The following is an 18,710-nucleotide window of genomic DNA, read 5'->3' on the forward strand; positions in this document are numbered from 1 at the left end:
GGGCCTGGTTCCTTAATATTAAAAACATATAAGAGACTTGCTCATTATAATAGCTTATAAGTTTTTTGTTTCATGAAGTTAGAAGCTTCTAATTTAAATTTAGAAGTTCTGAAACTTGTTTCAGTAGCGTTCCAAAATTGGTTCCAGAACTCATAAAATTGCTGCTAAACTGAACCACTCGTAATATGTGTAAAATGACAGCAAAGCAACGCAATTGTGTATGTACTTTGTACGTTATCCAAAGGCAGCGTAAAAGTAATATTGTTGAAGCAAGCAATTCCAAGTAAATTAGAGTGTAGCCTATTGTTGGTGAGTGAATATTAATATGAACGGTACCTAAACCAGGCAAGAAGCAAGAAAAACATCTGAAATACTATAGTCTTTTACGAAAATTGTAAGAACACGGATCTGTTTGGAGAGTTTAGCGCAACAACAAAGAAAACCCGTCGCAAAGCATGGAATGAAGTGCATGATTATGCTGTGTCAATAGATTTAATTAATGCAGAGAAAGATTTTACATATATCAGATAAAACATGGCCCAATCTACGCCAGCGAACATTGGTGAGTACCTATCTTTACCTTCCTACCTAAAACTTAATTCTGTAGTTAGTCCTAGGTCATGCTAGGCCGAAAGCATAAAACTACACTCTACAACCGCGATAGAAACGAGACATGAATGGAATAGTTTAAGAATCCCTTTGTTTCATGCTGTTATAGCCTGACGTGACATCTGCATATTTTCTTATTTTGCTCTGTTGCAGATGAACGTTGACAGATTTAATAAAACAAGAGAAAGATGAGGACCAGACAGCATACTAGACAAAACCAATATTCATGTCTTAGAAGTTGTGGGTAAAGATTTTAAAATGTGGAGGCTAGTGTTCATTCTCATTTGCTGCAATAAATCGCTAAATTTAGCGGAATTTCATGTCCCGGGTTGCAAAGAAATACTAGAAAAGATTAGACTGGAATGTGAAAATTAAATTTAAAAAATTGGTTAAGTATTGACGAATCACCAGACTTTGGCGGTAGTGAAGTGAAAAACATTGTGGTAGGTATGTTAGAAAATAAGGAAATATTTTCGAAGTTGTGTTTTCTATTAGCATGTAAAAATAATTATGAAAGGACTGTTCCCTTATTCAATGTCAGTCTGCAGTTGTTACAGCTGAATGGAATCAATTTGAAAATATTTTGCTCTTAATTATGGATACTGCTCCATATATGATGAAGGCAGCAGACATATCTGTAAGCTTCCCAAACATTATTCATGTAACTTGAACAACGCATAGTTTACACAAAGCATATGAGCAGGAACATGATGGGGTACGATTAGCTCAGTGTGTTATCTGCTAGCTTCCCATTCGGAAGGCTGACGTTTGAATCCTGGTGAATCCTGAATTGAGATTTTTAAGTCTAAAATCACGTGGTGTCAGGAAGGCATCCGGCCTTACACTCCCCCCAGCCAAAACCAAAATGAGCCTGAATCACCGCAGCAACCCCAGAAATATATGAGATAAGCTGAAGAAAAAAGGAGAAAATGAACAGGTACATACCTGTATCTTGAGGTGCAAAATTAATTTCAAACAGCTAAAAAATGTTTGTGATAACCACAACAAGAATTGATTTGTTCAAAAAAAAAAAAAATCGATCTTTTACTTTCACATAGACCCATAGTTACTCAATGGGGGATGTATTTAGAATTTTGAAAGTTTTAAATCAATTAACAAATAAATGTGCATAATATTTGCAGAAATTTAGTAATTATTCTCTGCTGTATTGACTCAGAGAGTCTTTTCTCCTTTCGAGCATATGGGGAAGTAATTGCAGCTCTTACTGCACAGTTTACAAGCACACTGTTCACAAGCTTCATGGTAACCCTGTTTCACACAGAGTTTGTGATGGAAGCCCTGTGATTTCACTGCACATTGGCTCATTTGGGCCTGTTGAATAAAACTAATGTTATTGGTTTTTACATCCCAATACCTACCTTTTTTAATGGTTTTGGGAGACGCCGAGGTGCCAGAATTTATTTCCGCAGGAGTTCTTTTACACACAAGTAAATCTACCAACACTACGCTGACATCTTTAAGCATCTTTAAATACCGTCGGACTGAGTTAGGATCAAACGTGCCAAGTTGGGGTCAGAAGGTGTATAAAAGTCCAGGCAGATATCTTCCCACTATTCCATTCTTCTCTGGAGTAGTTCTGTAGCTTGGGGTGTAGATGACAGTTGTAGGCTGTCTCAAATCATCATCCAGGAGAAAGCTATCCTTAGCCAGTACATATCTCATTCTAGAAGGTGCTGTTTTCATAATTCTAATATTCTTTTCAGAAATCTCGCATTTGCTTTTCCTAGGGTGGTTAAATCTGTCAGTGTAAGATGTTTCCAGAGGAATTCTATGCCATATGACAATGTTTGTACAAATTTGGATTTGAATAATTGAATATTTTAAATCAGTGTTAAATGATTCCTATTAAAGGACAGTTCATTAAAAAGTGCTCCTTTCTATTACCTACTCATTAAAAAGTACACGGTTTACATTTTTATTTTATCCTGTCAATATTTTACTGGGACAGTTTAGTCTGATGGGACTATTTTATGTAGACGTTTAATGTAATGAAAAAATGGTGTGCAACATTTTTCTGTACAGTGTCCAATGTCTAAACATTTCTGTCGATCTTGTATCAATTAGTTTGTCACTGCATATTGGCTGAAGATGTCCCATACTGAAGACAAAACATGTACCAAAAAATATGTGCAATTTGTGAATGTTAATAGTAATGAAGATTTTAAGAATTTGAATAGTACCGAATAAGGTGGAACCAGAATAATTTCCTTTCGATGTTATTATATGACTAGCTGTTACCGCGGCTTCGCTCGTGTGGATTTCATAATCTGTTAAAAGTAATCGTCCCTTGGTACAGTACTAAGACATTATCTGAAAATCCCTAAAGTATAACAACTCACTGAAAAACTGAGTTTCATTTAACCCAGAAACTCTTTGTAAACCACGTTTGTGGTACTGCATTTTGGGGTGAAGATAACCATGCGACATAGAACTGTACATGTGACAAACAGTCTTCTCTCACGTTGAAAAATTAAACACAACTAGTTTCTTTATTTTTAAGAGATTCCAGATACCTATTTCCATGTTTGTAAGATCTTCAGTTTTTGAGATATAAGTATCCCCCATAAAAAGAATTCAACCCCTTTATCTGCCATTCCCTTACCCCCACCTAAGTGGATTTTCCAAAAACAAAAAAACTAATTTTTCAATTCTTTAACCACCCCCTGCTAAGTAATTTTCCAAAAACAAAAGAATATGTGTTTATTTTTAAGGAGATTCCAAATACCAATTTTCACGTCTGTAACCTTCAGTGTTTGAGATATAAGTATCCCCATAAAATTTCAATTTTTTCACCTCCTTTCACGCTCCCATTTAATCGAACCTTGAAAAAAAATATTTTATTTATAAAGGAACTTCCAAATAACAATTATCATGACCATATCATCTTTTGTTTTTGAGATGTATGTATCCTCATAAAAGGAATTTAACTCCTATTTCAACACCCCTCCCAGCCTGCAAGTTGATTCCCCCCATGTGCATGTTTCTTTATTTTTAATGGAGATTACAAATACCAATTTTTATGTCGGTAAACTTTTTAAAGTTTGAAATATCGATATGGTCATTTAAAAAAAATTCAACCCCCCACCCCGCCTTTCACCCCCTTAGCGATGGAATATCCAAAAATCTTCCCTTAGTGAGCACCTACACTGGAACTCCAAATGGATCTCGAAAATTTAATTCCTTTAAGTCCAGTAATTTTCGCTCTGTGATGATGAATCAGTCAGTCAGGACATGTTATTTTATTTATATATATACATATATATATATATATATATACACACATATATTTATTGGTGTCAATACGAAACAGCAACAAAAGAAAAAACACACACACCCATTCTTGACTTTATGACCTTCAGCGCTTTGCCTGCAAGCTTCTGGGAATTAATTAAGCAACTCAACAATCCTCAATTTGTAACTAGCTCTGTGGCTTCATTTAGTTTTATATCTTTTATAATTAAATCATTCAAAACTGAGTCTAACCATTGTCAGGCCAACAAAGCATGCCAAGCAAACTTCTTGGAACAGAATTATAGGCCGAAGGAGAAGAAGGCAAAGAGGCATTCTAAATATCGAGCAGTAACACAAAACAATTATTTTTACAACTTACTTCTTGGCAGGTACGGTCTTCTGTAGGTTCCACAATTTAAGTGTATGATCCTCACTGGCTGTTATGAGAACTGGTTCCATGGGATGAAAAGCCAAAGCTCGAACACCGTCAAAATGGCTGCGCAGGGTGTACTTGGCATTCCATGTCTTTCGGTACGACTCTTTTGTGGTGGCGATCTGAAATACAGAGAAATATTATCTCTCAATAGCTTGTTTGTTGAGTTCAAGATTAAATTCCTAAAATAAATGACAAAGGTTTTATTGGTGTATGCACTGGCACAGGGCCACTCTAGCTACTTGGTTCTCAACCAAGCTGTCCTAAGTTCAAATTCCGGCGATTTAGGGTTGAGATTTTCATTAAGAATGATGCATTGTGACAAGAAAGGTAGCCAGTCTTAAACTTCCAGCCAAATCAAAAAAGAATCCGGGGGTTTCACTGACATCAAAACATGACAAAAGGGATCATCATGGTGATCACATGACACCCAGAGTGCATAGACTTGTCCTGAAGATCCAGAAGTAAATGAGGATAAAAAGAAAAAACACACACATATTTACACAATTATGAACACTATTCACAATACACGTACAATTGGTGCCTTTCAGTTCACATTTTAGCGGTGTGGTACACTCTGAAGCAAGGAACCGGGCACAGTGCTACATCGCAGATTTTTCTTTTATAATTTGCATTACAGACAACACATCTCTTGCTTGCAATGGGTTTCGTCTTTGAGGGGGAATTGAAATCCGGGAAGTGCCTTCCTGAAAATTGATCCGAAGGGTCATTTGATAGTGACATCACTGATCTGACTGGCTGGGCTTCAGCGGTGGTTGATTTATCATACTTGTCAAAAAGCTTCTGGAATAATGTGCATAGGAAATTTTGAGTGAATTTTCTTCCGTGTTTCTGATATATAACTAAGGAATTGAACATTGTTATGTCCAACAAGTGCCTGAAAATCTTTTGGTAGAACTTCTTTATTCGCTTTCGGGCTGTACTGTACGGGACCATACACTGATCAGATAAATCAACCCCACTCATTGAATCATTGTAATCTATACACATGACAGGCTTTTCTACTGTGTCCCCTTTCCTGTTTTTCACGGTGTGCATTTCGGCCTCATGTATGCTACTTAGCATACACACATCCCTCTTGTCTCTCCACTTGAGAGCAATGAGTCTGTTACGATAAGCAAACGCAATTTCCCCCCTTTTTTTAGTTCTTTCCCCATTACATCTTTTGGGAGATTTTTTCTGTTCGGTCTTATGGTGCCTACAGCATCTGTCTGAAGGTCATTGAGCAGGTCAAATAGCTCCAGACTACTGTAGTAATTATCCACAGCTATTACATAACCCTTATTCAGGAGACCTTCGGCCAGTGGAAGGCTTAGTGTACTCAGAAATATCTATTCCACAAACTTTGTTTACCAGATCAGTTTCCTTTCCCGTATACCATTGGAGGTTCCACACAAACCCAGATTTAGCTTCACATAACTTATAAGATTCCATACCAAAGCGCAACCTTTTCTCAGGTATGTATACCTTCCATCCCAGTCTACCTTTCCACAATAACAGGCTCTCATCGATAGATAGGCTATCGTCTGGAGTGTATGCGGTTCTGAATTTTGATAATAGATCGTCTAGAACTGGCTTCACTTTATACAATTTGGGGTGAATCTGTCTATTCTAAGCTTCATTGTTCGCAAAATGCAAAAATTTCCATAAAATGAAAAATCGTTTCTCAGACATGATTTCATAAAATACAGGAGTAGCTAACAGTTTGTTACGAGAAAAGTAATGGACTAATTTCGGCTTCTGAACAATACCCTGCAGTAATAATATTCGTAAAAAAAAAGTTTATTTCACTTTTGTTAGTGGGTACCCAGTCTCTCTCACGACTTCTTTTTTTCACTTTTGCCATCAAAGAATTCGAGGTAATTGTTTGCTGAGCATCCAGATTTGTTTGCTGTGCAATAAGATCAAGAAGTCCCCCATCTATAAAAAATTTGTATATTTCTTCGGGCTGTTTCTTATCTAAAAGTTCAGCCTGGATTCCAGCATTGTAATTTGTTGGAAATCATGCTCCCTTACAACCCCGCACATCCCATTCACCCTGTACAGCAGCTGGATTACCGTCATTCGCAGTTTCAGTTTTACTGCTTTCACTGGAACTCGAACTCCGTACCGATTGAACGTGTCTTGGAACCCTACTAAAAAAGCTAGTTCCTGGAATATTTACTGATAACGGAGATTATTCGCCACTTTCCGAACTGAAATCACTACAACTCTCATCTTCACTATTTTCAAAGATATCACGAATAGTACAGTCACTCGGAATATATCTCGCCCTTTTAAACATACTGTAGTACAGTATAAAATAAAATAAAACTCTAACACATTTCAAAAACACAAAAGGAACAGAATCAGTAATTCAATAGAATTTTGTAAAATTATTAAGAACACTAAATTAAAAACATCTTTCACCTTGAACTCATTCGACGTTACTAATATGTATTCCACGATCCCCACGAAAGAAACTCTAAATATAATTAAGAACAACCTAAGGACACACAGGAAACTTAGTAACCATGAAATAGAAGAATTTATGTTACTCCTAGAATTTACACTTAACAATAATTACTTTTCCTTCCTTCAGACTTTTCAGACTCATTTTAATAGTCCAACCGCAACTCAACTTCAACTACGGTTGTTTTATCAAGAGTTCCCCCTATAACTATACGTTAAGAAAATCTTGTAATATCTCTAATTTGATCTTCAAGATTAACAAATATACACGTCCCCAACATAAAGAAGAACCTTATCGCCGATTTTACTTCGTCACTTGGACACTGACTTGTTGAAATTTTTAACCAACATGAATGAACATTTTATTTTATCATCGTAACTATCATATGTGTTTTAATTTTCGTGCCATTTTGTCTAATCTTTTAGCTATTGTATCATCACAACTATCAATGTGTTTTAATTGTCTTGCCATTTTGTCAAATCTTTTAGCTGAAGATGTTCCATAATCGGAATGAAACATGTCCTAGAGATTAAGCTGGTTTATATTATGTAATTAATAAAACTATTGCATAGAAATTGATAAGTATTGGAAGGTGGGAACCTACTTATAACTTAAAATTAGCCTTTATTTTTAACGAGTTAACAACTGCTATCGGCCAAGTTATTTATGCATTTATTACGAAAAAGGTGTTATCCTCTTTCATTTCGAATTTTCTTTACAGAACAGCAGTCGACGGGTATTACTAATCGACTCCGATATCGCCTTCAAATGTTGGCGAGAAAGCTCGCAAATGCACATAACGCGAAAACTATACCATACCGAAGATGACTGATATAATTTTGTGGCAAATGTTTCAGTTTTGTTATTCATATAGTGTCACCTATCCTAACTTATCTGTACTGTATGTATGATGAAAACATACTTCAAGCACCAGTAGAGTAATTATAACCTTCTCACTATAAATTGACATGATAATAGCCTATCCGTAATTTACCAGACGCGAGAAAATATAAACTAACCTCATAATCAATGACGGACTCTGCCATATCTTGAGGTGTAGGCCTATCTCATTCTTACTTAAATGCGGTATTTAGCATTAAAATTAAGTGGTCGTTTATTCAGCGTTTATCTTACGAGTTAACAACAGTTATCGGACACGTTATTTACGCATTTATTACGACAAAGTGTGCTCCTGTTTCATTTTCCTTGCCTTCACATTCACAACTAAGTATTTTTTTATTTTCCACCTTGTCGATACACTAAATAAATACTTAGTTGTGAATCTGTTTAAGTGTGATACGGACCATGAAGCTGATTTTATGTAAATTGCCTTCGAATGTCGATGAGAGAGCTCGCTGGTGGGCACAGCGAGAAAACGATACGGTACCGAAAATGATAGATCGCATGCAGTATACTGACTGGGTGCATAAATATCGGCAACGGAAAAAATTGAGCGTGCATAATCACTCGTAATAATGGATGTGTCAGTGATAAGGTTCTCGCTGTAACCAAAGGATAATACACAGTTTTATTTAGGAATTTTGAAGTGACGGACAAAAATTATTGTTATAACGGGATTCTTGTTATATGCTGTACTCGCTATAGCGGACTTCTACTGTATTTGTTTAGTCCTTAACCTGATGTGGGACTCTCCATGGAACATTTTTGGTGCAACAGACCAATTCAATTTAGCGCCATTGTAATTTATGACTGGAGAGCTTTCCATTCTAGAGTACAAATCAAGAAGCTACTCAGAAGCTTCATTCTGATCTTGACTTTCTACATTAAAACACTCTTGAAAAGCAGGAAATGATGGGCATATCTGGAAATCTGTGTTCTAGATGTTGGATAACAGAATCTATGTCATAAATTATTTTCTTGAAGGTCACAACATCGACATCTGAATAAGTGATGTGGAAGTGGTGATTGAGACTTTGAAAATGATTTCCTGAAGTGTCTTTCAACTGTAAGACGCCGAGTTTCGTGGCTTCTAAGATTGGCTCTATTTCTGTCAAGTCAATATTTTGTATTTGCCAAGCTCTAGACAATGTACACAGAAGAAGTAAGATATCTAAAAGCATCAAAATTGCAGGTAAGAAATTGTAAGTCTTCATGCACTTGCTGAAGCCTTCAGCTGTAATGTCACTCCTTTCAGTGGCCCCTCTTTCAAGTGCCGCAACAACACTCATCATAGATCTTCTTAGAGACTGTACAGCAGTCATAAGACAACCACCTAGTATCACTGGTCAATTTTAGTTTTATTTGAGGGCTGTCCATGATATTCTGGATTTCAGTTAAACCAGCCATCCTGACTGAGGAATTTTGAAAAAAGAAAGAGAGTTGTCGTAAAAAATCATTAAACTTCACTAAACTTCACTAAGTAAGGCACTTCAGCTGCTGCCTGGGCACAAGCAAGTGCCAATCTATGGTTTATGTAGTGACAGTTTACCGTGAGTCCATTTGCTTTTTCTCTTAGCAGTGTGCAACTCCTTTTTGCTTACCAATCATGACAGCTGCCCCGTCAGATCCTAAACCTACAAAATTACAAATTTTCAACCCTATATTTTCAAGGGTTTCAATTAGTTTATTTGTTATGGTCTTAGCTTTACCATCAGTGATGTTGCAAGTTGACATAAAACTAACATTAACCTCTCTTTCAAGTGGCTTGACATATTTTATGTGCATGGTAAGTTGCTTCAGTATGGAAATATCTATAGTTTCATCACACAGAACACTGAAATAATCTGCTGAATGTATGTTCTTTAATATTTCACATCTAATTTCTGAAGCTATAACATCAAGTTACTTCTGCATTATTCTTGCTCAAGTATAATTTTCTTTTCTTTTCTTTTTTTTTTGCACCAACACAGATAGGTCTTATGGCGACGATGGGACAGGAAAGGGCTGGGAGTGGGAAGAAAGCGGCCGTGACCTTAATTAAGGTGGAAGGTACAGCCCCAGCATTTGCCCGGTGTGAAAATGGGAAACCACGGAAAAACATTTTCGGGGCTGCCGACAGTGGGGTTCGAACATACTATCTCCCAAATACTGGATACTGGCCGCACTTAAGCGACTGCAGCTATAGAGCTCGGTCAAGTATAATTAGCATTATCACCAATATTAAGATGCTTTAAGTATGTACAACCCATAGCCTCGCAGTGTGAGCAATTTTTCGTATAATGTAGTTCATTTTTTGCCAGCCAATACATTGATCTTAGAACTTCGAGAAAAGCATATCTCTGTAAATTGTTTAAAATAGAAACTGATTTTTCTATTTGCCTAAATCCTGGTTCTTCGAATGCACATCTTTCACTTCAGTTTGATCAAGAATCAGTATGAAACTTGCTTTGTTCATGGTCAATTAAACCCAACTTTCGATGTCTTGCACACGGTATAGTCACTCAAGTCACTTCCTTCTTTGTCTGTTTCTTCAATGAACATTTTACACATGTGGAATATAATACACCATTTTCTTTCAAAACTAACCACGTAAATTGCTTAAACCAGTCATTGCTGATGCCCGATAAACAGTGTTTAGAAGAGTGTTCCACTAGTGGTTTTTCATTTTGAACACTTTCCACTTCACCAGATGAGCCGGCCTCAGCAATGTCTTTTTCAGAAATCTCATCTGGTGCTGATTTATTGTTTTTTGCTAGGTTCTTTTTTAAAGAAACTTAGAAGAGTAGATGTTTGACTAGATTTCCTGCTCATCTTGAGAATACAAAATTTGGCGTCAAGAACACGAAGAAATGAAACAGGCATTTCAATTTAGATCATTCCCACCAGAAATTGAAGATAATACCAATATTCGTGATGAATTAGAAAGTAACGCACAAGTGGAAAACACTTACATTAACAATAGTTAAAATGTACTAAAATCGGAACTATAAATCAACTTAATTTAAATGTTAGCAGCAGTAAATGTTAAAGAAACTAAAGAAAATAAAAGAACACCAAACAAACAGATTTGCTTCGAAAACAACCAAGTCGGTGACAGTGAACACTAATACATACTCTATTGATTCCTGTGTTTCATATTCAATTGTAGATCGATATTTTCCTTCAAAATGGCTGCCGTAGCAAATGCTTCATGCCAAATATTATATTCAAGTACTTGGTAATGCCAAATATTTGGTAAAATGTTGTGATGAGCTAGTGATGGAGTGGAGTCGAGGAAGTCAGTCTCGAGTCGAGTCCTATGCCTAGAAATAGACACCGCTCCGGAATCCAGTCCATGGGAATACACATCGGTATCTCTGACCGTTGTAAAATTACATGTAACAATGAAACTAGCGGGAAAGAAATCGCGCCATAACGACGGAAGTGTGTTTAAAATAGCGCTTAACTTGAAGACGATACGGTTCAATATGTGCAAAGTACATACATTTCAAATCAAGAATAAAATAATGAACACAACCTCAAACTTGGTTAAATCTTAATTTACGATAATCTCATCATTATTATTATTATTATTATTATTATTATTATTATTATTATCGTATGGCATTTACAAGCGTAATCTGTAAAAATATACAATTAACATACAAATTAAAATATAGAGGTAATTAAATTGGAATGTCCAGCTTCGACAACCAGTCCACTGCACTTGGTGTCAATTTATGCAGAGTCCGTAAACCGTCCGTAAATGCTGACAGTGGACAGCTCAACAACATGAAGCAATGTCTGCTTCTCAGCACCACACCCAGACGCAGCACTTTCACAATATCCCCACCTTTTCATCCTATATCGGCACCTGCCGTGGCCTGTACTGAAACGGTTGAGTTTTGACCACTCATGTCGAGGAAGATCGAAACCTGGGTCTTTAATCAGAAAGGCGTTGGTGGGTGGACATTGTTCCCATCGCTGTCTCCATTCTGCTGTTACACTGAATTTTTCATAGGAGTGTAGATCAGTCCAGAGTGGATTCCTGGATTTTAACCTCATCACAGGTGGATCTCGTAAGGCATTGAACAAAAGTGAGTTCCTGTATGCAAAGATCTTCTTGAGCAACTGTACTTTTGCTCCTTTTCTCCTCAGATCTGGAGGAGCAATGTTTGCTAAAACAGGCAGCCACTGAGCTGTACCAGTAACAACTCTCATGAAATTAAGTACGGAAGGACTGAATGTCAGTAATTTCTCTGTAGCTGCTAGTGATATTGTTGCCCGGCTGAGTGGCTAACAGTTGAGAAGCTGGCCTTCTGACCCCAATTTGGCAGGTTCGATCCTAACTCAGTCTGGTAGTATTTGAAGGTGTTCAAATACATCAGCCTCGGCAGATTTACTGGCACGTAAAAGAACTCCTGCAGGACACAATTCCAGCACCTAGCCATCACCGAAAACCGTCCAAAGTACTTAGTGGGACGTAAAGACAACATTATTATTAGTAGTATAACACTGTTAATGACTTCATCAAGTTGACTGGGAGGATGCCAGTACCAAGCATCACATTGGGATGCATGACTTAAAGCCCCCCCTACACTATCCAACTCTGTCCGACGAACCAGGCCGAACAAGGTTTGCTCGAAGTTGGGGCACACAAATGTTCGGGCAGCGAATCTCCATACATTATCGAACATGGTTTGCCGCTCAAGGCCCCAACCTCCTACGTCAGATGTTTGTTCAACAAAAGTCTGGTGTGTCGCATTCCCACACACTGTCGTACCAGTATCGAACCAACCTTTGTAGAGTTACATACACGTTATCACTTTGTCTGTTTTAATTTGTGAGTAATAAATTGTATTGATTGCTATTAGTTTGTGAATTGAAGTAATGGACGTGAAGAAACGTTTGGCTACCGCAATATTACTGTTGGATGAAGCTGGAGTATTTGTTCAAAAAAAAAAAAAACCCTCGAAAGTGCTGGGTTAAAAGTTGGCTACAAAAAAGGAATGAATACTCACACATGAACTTAATATTAGAACTAAGAGAAAACAACCCGTATGACTTCAAGAATTATTTACGAATGACAGAAGATGAATATAAGTACCTAATTGAACTAGTGACACCTTTGATCTAAAAAAAAAAGATACAATATTAAGAGAAGCTATACCAGTGGATGATAGGCTTACTGCCACATTGCGTTTCTTGGCAACTGGAAGGAGTTTCGAAGACTTAAAATTTTCTGCAATAATATCGGCTCAATCACTTGGTAAAATTATTGGTAATAAGATTGTACTTTGGCAAGTTCTCTTCTGAAGCAGCTCTGAATGTTTTCTATTCTTTTCTTTACAAAACCCAAAGTGGCCTCAGGAATTGTATTTTTTGTGAATTCTAGTAGCTCTTGCATAAGCCAAATCCCTCTTTTGCTTGTTATGGTACTCCTTTGACGATATATGCCATAAACAGGGAGCGTTTCTTTAGGTTTCTATAAAATCTCTCAAAAACGCAGGGTTCATAACTTTAAACACCATCGTCTTATCTGCATCTCCAGCCTTCATTTTCTTCGATTGTTTTGACACAATATTATCTGGTGGCGTTTCTTCATTCACTTCCTCGTGCATAATGTAGTGTTAAAAAAAACAACGAATTAATGTTAACACAGACCACTGAAACTGAAACGTCCACTGTGAAATCAACAACTGAAGTGAGTCAGTCACTCGATTGTCTGCTGCGCACCTCAGGTCCGGCTCAAACCAGTTTGATGCGCACACACACATTTGTTGCTCCCAGGTTGGCGCGTGTTTACGGCCGGAGTGGAAAACCTGAGGTCCGTCCAACCCGGTGCGGTGCGGTTCGCTCGCCACCACACACTATCGAACCGTTGTCCAACCTGGTCTGCCAGCCAACCAAGTTGGAAGAACTGACGTACCAGGTTGTATAGTGTATGGGGGGCTTTAATAATGCTGCTGCAATGGACAATCCTCTCCAATTGTTTCATAAATGCATTTGTATATTGAGAGAATGTAGTTAGAATTTTGTGTTTTAGAACGCTACTAATATATCACAATCACTATCTCGTTCTTACAATGTCTCCAACGAACCTGGCCAATATTATACAGTGTATTTCTTCCATTTGTATTGCATGGAATTTGTTATAATTGTTATTAAATTCAAGTATTAACAGAAAATTTTGAACTTCTAGTGTACTACTGCTCGTTCATATCGCGTATAATCGGGCTTGCCACTCCGTTGCTATGGAGTGCTGTGCGGGTTTGTGACTTCATACAGAATCGAGCCGAGTGCTCGCATATGATTCCACACTGATTCAAGAACCGCTCACGCACAACGGTATGTGATATTCAAGTAAAACACTTAAACTCTAATGTAATTATGCTGACAATAATATTTAACATTTAAATAAAAAGTTTCACAGTATTTATATTTTAATTCGAAACAACCAATGACTCAAATGTGTGTTCATATTATGTACCTAGCACATATCTAGGTTATGTTAGCAGTGCGCCCATTAAAAAGGTAACTGATGTAACTGATGTGAAACTTGCAGAATGTAAGCCTCCTGAAACTGAAATAGTTGAGGGTTACAATGAAGTGGGAGAGGAAAGAAGACCAGCAAGAATATTCGGTAATTTGCTAATGTGGAAGGTCCCTACATCTTAACGCCCAGGCAATATAAAATTTAGAAATTGTGAAAAACAAGATAAACTATTAAAATGTCAGCCACATTAACCTTCAGAACAAAATGATGGATAAATTAAGGATATTCATAGAAATAAACACTTACATCGTAAGCGGATTCAGACTCGTTATTAACAGTTAGTTGTGCAAGCTCTCCCAAACCAAGTGTAGAATCCAACACCTCCTCATCTCCTAGACCTGTCCCTAGCTGCCTGCGGTGGCCTGCACCTGACTGGAATGCAAGTCCTGTACCTCCTGCAACACGATTTAACTTAGATTGTTACACAAATATCATTGTTCACAAAATGAGAAACAAAATTCACATATTTTCAGTGGAAACTACAATACAAAAATTAAAAGTTTTGAAAAAGCATTCATATTCTTTGCAAAGAGGAAATAACTGAAAAATGCACATACCATGTACAGGGAATGAATAATTAACAGAGAAGGACTTCATTGTGGTTTATCACAAAAAATAAAATCCTTTGTCTGAAGTGCTTTAAACCATTATGTATCATTTGTTCTCAGCAACTGACAGGAACATCTGATGTTTTGTACTTATTATCAACATTATGGTTGTATGTGTATGTCGAGTACTCAGCCCACGGGCAGGTTGGATCCTCGCAACAACTCCCCATCAGCAGTCATAGAGATACTCTAGAGAAATGACTAGTGAGATAGTTTCCCATTGGTTTCTTTACCAAGCCAGAAATTGTCATTACATATCAATCTGCCAAGCCCACTGAAATGCACACACAAACCAACCCAATGAGCAGCACTTTTACACCAATCATAACAGGGACCGACATTACTACCATCACAAATACCTCAGTCGATTTATTATTGTCAAAGACAAGAATGAGACAGATTAACGAAAGTAACACATTTGTTCTAGCCAACACCAGAACACAAAGTGCGCTGTAAACACTAGGTCTTGCAGGCAAAAGGGAACACTATGGTTAGAAAAGGCCCATTTTTTTACAATGTGGTTATTCAGACGTTTGTCTTTTACGGCTATTCTGGAGCATTTCCATGCCTGTATATTTCATAGTATGTGTAATGTTTGAGAGCTCTGATGTGTTCTGAAACAACAACATTATTGGTTTTTAACGTTATTGGTTTTACATTCCATTATGTTACTACTTTTATGGTTTTCGTAGACATCAAGGTGCCAAAATTTAGTCCTCAGGAATTCTTTTACGTGCCGATAAATCTACAATACGAGCATACATACAAATGGACTGAGCGGAATCAAACCTGGAACTCGGAATCAGAAAGTCATTCACTCCAAAATTTTGAGAGAGACAGCCAGGTTGAACAATGCAAATTTTTAAAAATTATAAATGTTTGAAAAAGTGAAGTTTGTATTATTCCTTGTTAATTTCTATCATTACTAAGAAACTGATGTTACTGAGGAATAAATAACTAATTTCATGACTCAGTGAATGAGAACAAGGAGAAACAAATAAAAAGACCCAAAATTGTCTGTATTCAAAATTATAATTTCCATTAGTGCTTGTTCCTTTCACACTGCTGAAAATGTACAGTTGATTTCTTTTCCCAGTCTTCTACTTGACGTCCTTGTCAAATAAAGAAATCCTTCTTTTCCATTTTTTCTTTCCCAGTCTGATGTATTTTTATTAAACTGCTGTATTTTCTTATCTCAAATCTTCCTATAAATTAAGGATGTCAGGAAATATAGCCAAATAGATCTGTAACTCCTATACCACGACCTTGACAAGATGTACATTAGAACCATTTCCTTCAGTGTAGTGCTATATCAATAAAGGTTTTCAACACAGACTGTAGAAAATGGCAATTAAACAGTAGCTAGTGAGCATTATAAAAGTATTCTGATCTGACAATACATCTACAAACTGACAAGATTTAGAGAAATATTCACATTTCCATAAATCAGCTAGTTACAGAAAAGATATAGTAAAATAAAAAATAACTTGAAATTTATCATTTAGAAAAGAAAGGCAAGGTTCCTTTTGAAACGTGTTGAGAGTGTTTATATAGTTTCATTATATGGCATAAACACAAAATATGCAACATGAATAACTTGTAATTCCAATATATTTATTTCCAAATTTGACAGCGAAAAGTTGAGGTGCAGGTATTATTCAGTCCAGGCTGGCATAGTATGTTAAGTCCAAGAGAAGGAGTCCACCTTTTCAATACAAATTAATATTCAGAAAAGAAGGTAGTTACAAAATCATCTACAGTACACGTTTTGTTCCTGTGAGGGACATTTCAGCAGTGTGAAGATTAGTTACAAGAAATCCAAATAGTTGAAGATGCACATTAAAAATTGTCTAAAAATATAAAAATAAGCATGCACTTATTAAAAAACATTAAAGAACACAGTATGACCATTATTGGATTTAATTATTTGAAATACTTGGTCCAAAATGTCAACATTAACTCCTAAACAGCCAGTGAAGAGTAGACTTAAAAACACATTAAAAGAGCAAAATGTTATTAAAACAGGCATCCTTTAAATAAATGAAACTACTTGAAGTAACAATCAAGTAAAATAATTCCTTGAACATTCCGGCATTGCATCATTTTAAAGCGTAGTGCATAGTGATCCTGACATTAGAAAATCTCAAAGTTGCCATTTTTCTGCCCACTATGTTTCTGCCACAACCAAGAAACGTGCTACGTACATATCATGTCAATCGCATGACGTCAGTTTCAGTGGTGGGGTGCTAGCATGTGTTTAGGGTTGCTAGTGTGAGTGAATATTATAGGCCATTCACGGCTACAAAAAAGCTCCACACTACTGAAGAGGCAGAAAAAATTGGTAATGTTGCTGTGGGAAGAAAGTATGATCAAAACAAGAGTTGTGGTATGGAATGTGAATGGATGAAAGATAAAACTTGAACACACAAACAGTAACTACTGGGCATTTCAGAGAAAAAATACGAAGATTTCAGAAATCAGAAATGCAATTATGTAATTGAAAGGAGACAGTTTGGATGTGTGATAATGAGTGAAAAGTGTCGGTTGAAAGCTAGGCATCAGTTTTTGTAAGACAACTAACATTGCAGAACGTCTTACAGCCATAATTCCACAGATTTGTTATCGGTTTGTGCCACAAAATTTATATTTACTTTCACAAATTGGGAACGCTGAGCAGATGCCAGTATATTTTAAAATACCGCTGGACTACACTATGATTATGAAGTGACAAGCTGCTTCATAATTTTATAATTTACTGTACTGAAGTATTTACAGTTTTCAATATAAATATTTTATAAACATACCCAAACACATAAAATCATTTTTGTTCACAATTTTCCCTCCTAAAATTAGGGTGCAGGAATCATTTCATGGCGGGGATCATTCATATATAGGCTTTAAACGGTACTTTCCTTCTCAAATACCATCCATATTCGGATACAGAATGTAAAACCAATAACATTATTATTGTATTTGGTTACATATAGTAAGCAATAATTTCTATTCGTAGCTGTATATAAAAATGGCTATACACATCTGAACAAATGTGAATGTTATTGCAATAAAATTTAACATTTTAAGAAAACCCTTGACCACAGTATAGCTCTCTCTTCCCCAGCCTGGGCCAGTTATATCAAAGGTTACAGATGAAAATTATGAGTTTTTTTTTTTTCATGAATCTTGTAACTAATCTTCACACTGCTGAAGATGTCCCTCACAGGAACAAAACATGTACTGTAGATGATTTTGTAACTACACTAGTGTGTAAAAGTTAAGCATAAGTTATGAGTAAGCAGGGCAACAGGAAATAAACCGCAAATTGCACAACATATGCACCTATCAACCTTACATGTCCGCTCTGCATAGGAAAGGAGTGTTCCCTGCTTTGACTAGCGGCGTAACCGCAAGGTAAACACAGCCAGTGCCTGCACCCCACATTCCTGCAGTCGTGGTTGCCCTGTTATAGTGTGCGGAGTGTAGCTTCGTGGTGAATGTGACAACATAATGGCACAACGACACCATTTGGACCCCGTTTTGCAGGGTAGAATACTTGGCCGCCTGGAAGCAGGCCAGACACAGACCAAAGTCACCATATCCTTGAATGTGTACCAAAGTGTCATTTCCAGGCTTTGGAGATGATTTAGAGACACAGGATATGTTAGTTGCAGGCCAGTACCAGATCGACCAAGGGTAACCACCCCACAACAGGACCGATATCTGGCCTTAACCGCCCGACATAACTGAAGTGCACCTGCAAGACAATTGTCGGCGGAGCTTGCAACCATCTCAGGGGTTGCCGTTTTCCGGCAAACTGTGTACCGGAGGCTCAGAACAACAGGGCTGTTTGCCCGACGTCCAGCGGTGTGCGTCCTGCTCAATCCAGCACAGAGACGGGCCCGT

The 18,710-nt window shown here is 37.0% G+C and overlaps 1 protein-coding gene across 1 annotated transcript in view; it reads right to left on the minus strand.

Annotated features, from left to right (window-relative positions):
- The window catches only part of Cka (Connector of kinase to AP-1), a 256,304-nt gene that overhangs the window by 120,996 nt on the left and 116,598 nt on the right, over window positions 1–18,710 (minus strand). The window contains exons 7-8 of the mRNA XM_067153572.2: window positions 14,449–14,597; window positions 4,241–4,416 (exon numbers count right to left, since the gene is read on the minus strand). Coding sequence (XP_067009673.2) covers window positions 4,241–4,416; window positions 14,449–14,597 — 325 coding nt within the window. The remainder of the gene's footprint in view (window positions 1–4,240; window positions 4,417–14,448; window positions 14,598–18,710) is intronic.

This window comes from Anabrus simplex, chromosome 9, assembly GCF_040414725.1.
Source record: "Anabrus simplex isolate iqAnaSimp1 chromosome 9, ASM4041472v1, whole genome shotgun sequence".
Lineage (NCBI taxonomy): Eukaryota > Metazoa > Arthropoda > Insecta > Orthoptera > Tettigoniidae > Anabrus > Anabrus simplex.